The sequence below is a fragment of the Prenolepis imparis genome, unplaced genomic scaffold (genome assembly GCF_030444845.1).
Source record: "Prenolepis imparis isolate NDT839.2.m4 unplaced genomic scaffold, iyPreImpa1.0 SCAF_550, whole genome shotgun sequence".
Lineage (NCBI taxonomy): Eukaryota > Metazoa > Arthropoda > Insecta > Hymenoptera > Formicidae > Prenolepis > Prenolepis imparis.
The window spans coordinates 1-8,471 of NW_028141708.1; the positions used below are offsets into that span (position 1 = coordinate 1).

Below are 8,471 nucleotides of genomic sequence, written 5' to 3' on the forward strand. Positions count from 1 at the left end.
AAGTATAGAGGTGGGAATGTAGCACACTTAAGCAGTGGTATCAACGCAGAGTACTATGGAATATTCGAAAAACGGAGTTGCGTCGAGTCAAGCGCCTCAAGGTGGAGATCTGGCTTGATCTGTATCCGGTTTTGTGAACTCACTATTGTTCACTGTCGCTGTCGCACTCACTCTCTGTTTTTATTCACACACAAAACGAGCGTCGAAATCTGCGTTCGAGCGAGGCCGAATTTTCAAATGAATCGTGTTCGAAAAGTCCGAAAAGGTCTAAGTATGAGGCCCGGATAAGTCGTGTGCGGAAAATTATGCTCAAGAGTCCGGAGTAAAATCTGCTTTCCCGAGGGATGTCGCGGGAATATCTTCTTGCTCCTCCTCTCCATTGGTTTATTAACATTTCCTGGGGAATAGGAAATTTTTCAATGACGCCCTTTGGGTTCCGGAAGCGTCTCTTCTAATTTTACAATTACTACGATTGGTTAGGGCTTTTGTTTAGGGCTCTAGGTTTCGACCAATGGAGAATTTGTTGTAGTCAAGTGAGGTTGATATTTTTATTACCCTCTCGAATTTATCTCAGGCAGATATCGCGTAACGACGATCTGTCAGGCGAGAATTGTTTAGGTTCGGTTATCGTTGTTAGTCTTTCTTCTAAATTTTTATTAGTTTTCGAGTGTTGGTTTCGTTTAGAGAACTGTCGACTATAGTTTAACTTCTTAGAATATAATGAGTTATAGTTTGAATTTTATGAATTGATCTGTTTGCTTCTCAAGTTCTGTATTTATTCTTTACTTTTACGATGGAACTGTCTCGGAATATGTTTGTCTCGCCTATCAGATCGTAGTTTATGTGTGCGTCTGCGATATTTCGAATATCGCCTTGCGTTCTCCGAAAGAAAAGAATCGTGGAGTCCACAGGACGTAACAGTATCATGAAATTATAGCGGCGGATCCTATACAGCTTTTTTTGTGTATATTAATTAAAAAGTGTGTAGGCTCTTATATTTTTGATGCAACAGTAATCTACACACAAAATACTATCAAAATATGTAAGTGAAAAATTTTTGGCTCGTTTAAAATTTTTGGTATCCTTAAATTATTGCCGCGGACCCTATACAGCGCATACCTTTTTTTATGTATATTAATTAAAAAGTGTATAGGCTCTTATATTTTTGATGCAACAGTAATCTACACACAATATACTATCAAAATATGTAAATACAAAATTTTTGACACGTTTAAAATTTTTGGTATCATCAAATTATTCCCGCGGACCCTATACGGCGCTTACTTTTTTTAATGTATATTAATTAAAAAGTGTGTAGGCTCTAATATTTTTGGTATAGCAGTAATCTACACACAATATACTATCGAAATATGTAAAAGAAAAATTTTTGGCTCGTTTTAAATTTTTGGTATCATCAAAATATTGCCGCGGGCCCTATACGGCGCATACTTTTTTTTATGTATATTAATTAAAAAGTGTGTAGGCTCTAATATTTTTAGTGCAACAGTAATCTGCAGAAAATATATTATTTAATTAGATTCACAAATATATTTCGTCCGATACTTTTCGATAATCCAAATGTATGTCGAATTGCGAATGCGCAATAGAAGTGCGTTTGGAGATCTATCATCGCGATATATGTATATAGTCACGCATATTATTTATAAAAAAAATTATTCTCTACACGCAATCGCGATTGATATCAGCAAATTAATAAAATTATTTATAAGATTTTACAATTAATTTTTAGTTTCATATACTGCGTTGATAGATCTCGAAACGCATTTTTCGCAAAATATATATTCATTTAATCGAGTAAGAATTGAGCAGAGACATAATTATTATTTTAAAATTTAATTACAAAATTAACGTTATATTAATACTTTTTGACAGAAATCAGCTGATTAGAGCATTAATTTGTAAAATAATAATATGTTATAAAAATTAAAATTATAATACATTTTAGGTAAGATGTTACAATACTTTAAACTCAATTAATATTTTTGACACATATCAGCTGATTTCTGTCAAAATGTATTAATCGCGGATAAGGTACTATAACATATTATTTACTATATATCACTATTAGATTAATTTTTACGTTTATTATTATACTTTAAAATTTAATTAGCAAATTAACGCTTCAATAAGCTGATTTTCTGTTAAAAAGTATTAATAAAGAACAAAAATATTAAAGGCCCGTTGCTCTATGATTTATAGTTTGCTTAATTTTCACGAAAACCGTTAAAACTTTGATTGCAAAAATTAAGGTCTATATAAGCACTAGAACGTTTTCTGTGGGCTCGTTTTGTAGGCCTTGAAGAGATTTTTAAAACGCGCCTAGGCACGATGCTCTACGATTTATAGTTTGCTTAATTTTCGCGAAAACCTTTCAAAATTGAAATTCGAAAATTAAGAAAACTATAATCTGAGAACATTTAATTTGATGATTTCTGTTAAAAATTATTATAATCGAAGATAAGGTATATCATATTATATACAACATATAACTATTTTCATATTTTTGACATATTATTATTTTAAAATTTAATTAGCAAATTTTCACTTTATTATAATATTTTTTGACAGAAATCAGCTGATTAAACCGTTAATTTGCTAATTAATTTTTAATATAATATGTTATAAAAGTTATAATATGTTATAATTCTTTAAACTTGATTAATATTTTTGACAGTTATCAGGTGATTTCTGTAAAAAAAATATTAATTGCAGATGATTTCTGTCAAAAATTATTATAGTCGAAGATAAGGCATTATATAACATATTATTTTCCACATTACTATATTTTAATATTTTTAACATATTATATTTTAAAATTAGCAAATTAACGCTTTATTAATATTTTTTTGACAGAAATTTAAAGCGTTAATTTGCTAATAAAATTTTGAAATAATAATATGTTATAAAAATTATATATATATATTTTAAACAATATGTATATTATAGTACTTTAAACTCTATTAATATTTTTAACAGTTATCAACTGATTCCTGTCAAAAAATATTAATCAAGTTAAAACAAATTTTATATTATTTTTTTGAAAATATCATTCTTTTTAACATATAATCGAAGTATGGCGCGCGCGTAGCGCGCGCTTGTGTTGTTCTAGTATGCTAAAATTAATCTTGAAATTTAGCAGCGCCAAATTTTTTCAATTAAAAATTATTTTTATTTATACTAATTTTTCATTTTTGCATAAATTTTTAATTTTTCTATTAATTTTTAATTTGTTTTTTTTGTGTTTTGAATTTTTTTTTTATTATTATATGATTCTGCATGGGTTTACAACTCCCAGTGCAAAACGCGGTTCAGCTCATATCATTGGGTGTTTCAAAAGCAAGGTCTACAATTTATGCAACTCTATATAGGTTTGCAACTTCTAGCGCAAATCAAAGATTGTAATTATGTACATTGTTTCTTACAGTATTTTCTATATCATTATTTTTATAGGATATATAGGAAATTAAAACAATTATTTTGGTTAAAATAATATACAAATTTCTACTTTTACTTGGTGCAATTTTTTTGATATTATTATTTTTGTAGTATATCTAGTAAATTATAACAAATGTTTTGTACAACTTTTTAATTAAAATTTATTTAGTTAGTACGATTCTACATGGACAATCGGAGTACTATTTTGCATTTGCAGTTGGAAGAGAGGTCTATAATTACCAATTCAACTTTAATTTGTCACTGGCGCGCGTGACTTGGTGCCTTTTTTTTACTTTTTTTAAAAGATAAATTTTTAGAAATTATATCATTCCTTTTTGTAGTGTAATATACTATATTTCTTCCATAATAGTAACTACTTTCTTGTTACGCTATCATTCTACTATTTCTTTCATAAATATATAATTGTTGATATAAAATAAGGAAGCTAATAAAAGCTAATAATAAATAACGTAAAGAGAAATCATAAAAAATGTTTGATAAAATATTTTTGATAGCTTATAACACTGATAATAGTGCTATGAATGAGCTTTAGCAAAATATATAAAAATGCATATATTCTTTATAACTTGTCCCTTTACGTTATTTATTAGTTTTTATTCACTTCTTTATTTTATATCAACAATTATGTATTTATAACAAAAAAAACAATAGAAGAACTACGTAACGAGAAACTAGTTACGAATATCATTGTGGCATCTAAGCACTACAGTAGAGCGCCTGCAATACGCTATACCGTCAGACAGGCCAACTTTCCCGCAAGCACCCGCGAAGACTGGCGCTCGTTCGCGCCTTCACCGCTACGTGGCGTCGGTTTTCCGCATTCAGAATCCAACGAGCGGAGATATATATATAAGGCCACGCGTGTATGAAATACATATGTATATAATTGCTGCAATGTATTTCGTACTACTTTATATTATACATTACACATTTTAACATAGAGCTTCTTGTAATATAAATTAAATATTTTAGATCCTTGTATATTTTAGATATTTTGCTGCATTTTATTAAATGGATTTTTTATAGCCTTCTTGTATATATATTTAGATATAAAATATATAAGAAAATGTATTGTTACATGTGATTTGTTTTAATTTCTCCAGGCAAATATTTTAGAAAATGGAAGATACAAAAAAACGCTTTATACAAAAAAAGTTATAATTTCGAAGGAGACATAAGGTGGTATTCATTAATTTGAGCTTGGATAATCGTTTAAGAATCGCGTGAAAATCATCTTCAATTTCTGAAATAGAAACACCTATTTTTCATTACATATTCTTTTAAGGTAAACGGCCCAGTTACAGGCACTGTCCTAGTTTCCGACACCGACGGTACATTTATATTTGTAATAAATAAAGTTTTCGTCAAATATTAAAAAGATTACAAGCAAATTAAAGAGCGTTTTTTACTGTTGATTATTGCACAAACACTTTTTTTTTTAATGTTTCGTACTTAAATTATCGACAGTGAATGGGGCGACTCGCGCGTTTCAGTGGCTCCCGAAGGGCATTCCTAGGTGACACACCTTAGTGGTAGCGAACGTCAAATTGCTGATTTTTAGTATTATGTAAGTATTAAAACGTCATAATGGTTATATGAACATGTTCAGCACGAATCACATTATCGATTAGATAAGTAATAGTTTATCTGTATGTTAGTTTTTCTCTTAAATTCCCGATGCCAAGAAGTGCGTCACGTAATGAAGGTTATGTTTCACTTTTTGGCACAGAGTTTGTAATATGTTGCATCATCAATTTTGCTTTATTATTCTAGAAATTGAGGTAGATTTATTGATACTTGTAACTCGAAAATTTATGATAAAAAACATTTTTTATGAAAAAAATAATTCTAATGAATTTTTATGAAATTTGTTTGAAATTTATTAATTATTCAACACATTTTGACACTTTACGCTACAGATAAATTTTGTTTTCTGTGTTTTATTTTCACCTATCTTATTTTTTGTATTTTAATGTATAATATATAAAAAATCTGTTGTAACAGAGTAAGCACAGATAGAGAAAAAAGTGATGGAGACTTTGGACTCTTCGAAGGTAGCTAATTTATCTCAGAATGCATCGAAAAGGTACAGAATACTTCTTTCAAACTAAGTATAGATTGTATTTTCAATAGGAAATATTTTAATATATTTTAATGTGCTTAGGAAGAAAAAATCTGCTGCAAGGTACACAGATGCTATTCTGAAGGAGGCCTTAGACGCAGTAAAGAAAGGGATGCCTGTCAGCACTGCATCAAAGCAGTACAATATTCCAAGAACTACGTTGCAGTACAAAAACTGGGGCAAATCGCCACCTGTTATTAAAAGTCGAGGACCTGAGTGTATACTTGGAGAAGAATACGAACGCCAACTCGTACAGTGGATTTTTTATATGAGTCAAAATGGATTTCCTGTGTCACGGGTTCAACTATTAGATAGCGTTCAACTGCTGCTGAAGCAGATAAAGACGACGACGACATTTCCAGATAATCGTCCTGGGAGACATTGGTATGATGCCTTTCGTGCTCGTCACAAAAATGTAACTGAACGAATGTCTCAGAATTTGACGCACAGTCGAGCTAAAGTAACGGAAGATAAGCTACGAGCGTGGTTCAACGAGGTGCGGATATATTTTGAATCGAAGTCGCTCCTTGATATTGATCCTTCTCGTGTATTCAATTGTGATGAGTCAGCATTCTTCCTGAGTCCGAAAGGAAGCAAAGCATTAGTCAAGAAAGGTGACAAAACGGTTTACAATTTTATAAATAACGATGAAAAGGAATGCTTGACTACGCTTATCTGTGGAAGTGCGAGCGGAAAAATTGCATCACCGATGGTAATTTTCTCATATAAGCGAATCCCCGGACACATCGCCAGAAGCATGCCAAAAGACTGGAGCATCGGACACTCTGAGAATGGATGGATGACTGGAGAAACGTTTTACGAGTACATCGCAAATATTTTTTACCCGTGGTTGGTGAAAAATGCTATCATGTTCCCAGTCGTGCTATTCTTAGACGGACACAGTTCGCATTTAACAATGGCGTTAAGCAATTTTTGCAGAGAGAAAGAAATAGAGCTCATTGCTCTGTACCCAAATGCGACGCACATACTGCAACCGTTAGACGTAGCATTTTTTCATCCTCTGAAGACAGCATGGGCGAAGGTAGTGGGTCAATGGAGACTCGAGAATAACGGCGAACGTATAAAACGAGAAAATTTCGCACAGCTCTTGCAGAAAGCCCTCGATATGTTGGACGTGAAAACAATTCTGAAAAACGGATTTGAAAAGACTGGGCTCCACCCTTTTTCGGCGGACGGAATTAATTATCAGAAATATTTCAAAAATTCAGTAGACTACGCAACTCCTCAAACTACTCCGAGCGAAAGAATTCGAACAGAGCTCGAAGATTACTTAGCGTTTATCGAGAATAATATCGAGAAGGAGGTCTTACAAATATTCAAGGACGTCGAAGAGGATGCTGAGTGGACGGGCGAACCGACACACAAAAGCCTCTTTTGCTTCTGGCGAAAGATTAAGAGTAAGATGAACTCCAGCGAAGCCAGTCATAGTATCTCCGGAGAGTCCGGAGTTGTCGGCGAGACACATGTAGCTAACGAAAACGAAAAACGGGTATTTAGAGAATATTTTTTATATTGATAACTTTTTATCAATCAATTCTATTGTATTACAATCATTGACAGTTTCTACTATAAGTGTACAACGTCAATTTCTATTACTTTTACAAGAATTTACATATAATTTATTTATACATTTTTTTTATTGATATCTTATAGGACTTTTTTATTTCTCATTATCAATTTATTTACAAAATTATTCTATATACTGTACAAATATAGATTTGCAACGAAGGTACGGCGAATGAGATAAACGAAGAGCGAGAGGAGAACGAAGAACTCAACGTAGAAGCTTTACCTATTTTTATTACAGCCTCCGACGACGCTTCAATTCTTCAAAACGAAACAGTGCCTAATTTATTGTTAATCGACAAAGATTCCAGAAATAATTTTGATCCACTGCAGGGAGACATCACCGTTTACGAAGTTAACCCATGCGGAGTGTTAACACCGATAAAAAATCAACTCAACGATGTTGATACTGCTGAGTTGATAGTAGAATTGCCTAATAAATGTATTGATGAATTGACTTCGCCGAAATCGCCACCGAAATCGCCGCCGAAATCGCCACCGAAATCGCCATCGAAATCGCCACCGAAATCGCCATCAAAATCGCCACCGAAATCGCCACCAAAATCGCCACCGAAATCGCCGAGTAGCATTCGCTTAAATGTACCTTCGCCGTTCAAGCATGCGTTGTTTTGGCCTTCGCAAAAAAAAGGACCTCCAAAAAAGCGCCAAGATAAGGAGAAGGTGCCAACAGTAGTCACGTCTGATGCATGGAAACAATTCCAAGAGGCAAAAGCAGAAAAAAAACGTAAAGAAGAAGAGGAAAAGGAAGCGAGGAAAGCAGAACGTTTAAAGAAAGCACAGTTTAAGAAGGAACAACAAGAAATCGCAAAAGCGGCAAGGAAAATAAAAAAGGAGCAGCTAGAAATTGCCAAAAAAGAGAAAAACGCTAAGAAGAGAGTTCAAAAAGAACAAGCACAAATAACAAAAAAAGTAAAAAAATAGTCATTAGAAATCCTACAAGGTGAAGAAAAACTAAAAAAAACTCGTAAATTAACTTTATAAAAGTGTGCAAAATGTATTATTTTATATGTAGTTTTTGTATAGAGGTTGACAAAATATATTTTGTAAAACTGTGCATATGTCTTATATTATATGTAGTTTTTGCATAGAGGTTGACAAAATATAATACCTACAAGCTAATTAGTAATTAAACATTGATTATTACAGCTAAAATTATACGCAGGACAATTTAAGTAACTGTGACGTCTCGAAGTGCCGAAAATTGGGCCCATTGGTGCCATAAAGTGCGGCAGAGCACTTCGATAGTGCCAAAAACGCCGGCAGT

At 32.3% G+C, this 8,471-nt stretch overlaps 1 protein-coding gene across 1 annotated transcript; it reads left to right on the plus strand.

Moving 5' to 3' along the window:
• The first annotated feature begins 4,978 nt into the window (after nucleotides 1-4,978).
• LOC145948662 (uncharacterized) lies at nucleotides 4,979-8,128 on the plus strand. The gene is made up of 4 exons (XM_083058287.1): nucleotides 4,979-5,044; nucleotides 5,482-5,563; nucleotides 5,642-7,109; nucleotides 7,337-8,128. Exons 2-4 carry the CDS (start codon nucleotides 5,508-5,510, stop codon nucleotides 8,126-8,128), a joined length of 2,316 nt encoding a protein of 771 aa, XP_082914413.1. The 5' UTR covers nucleotides 4,979-5,044; nucleotides 5,482-5,507.
• Nucleotides 8,129-8,471: the final 343 nt, after the last annotated feature.

Excerpts from the sequence above, each read along its gene's own strand:
- LOC145948662 (XM_083058287.1), top strand. The coding sequence starts at position 5,508 with ATGGAGACTTTGGACTCTTCGAAGGTAGCTAATTTATCTCAGAATGCA. Across the intron at positions 5,564-5,641 it reads TCTCAGAATGCATCGAAAAG|GAAGAAAAAATCTGCTGCAA; the intron begins GTACAGAATACT and ends TAATGTGCTTAG. Across the intron at positions 7,110-7,336 it reads CTAACGAAAACGAAAAACGG|ATTTGCAACGAAGGTACGGC; the intron begins GTATTTAGAGAA and ends GTACAAATATAG.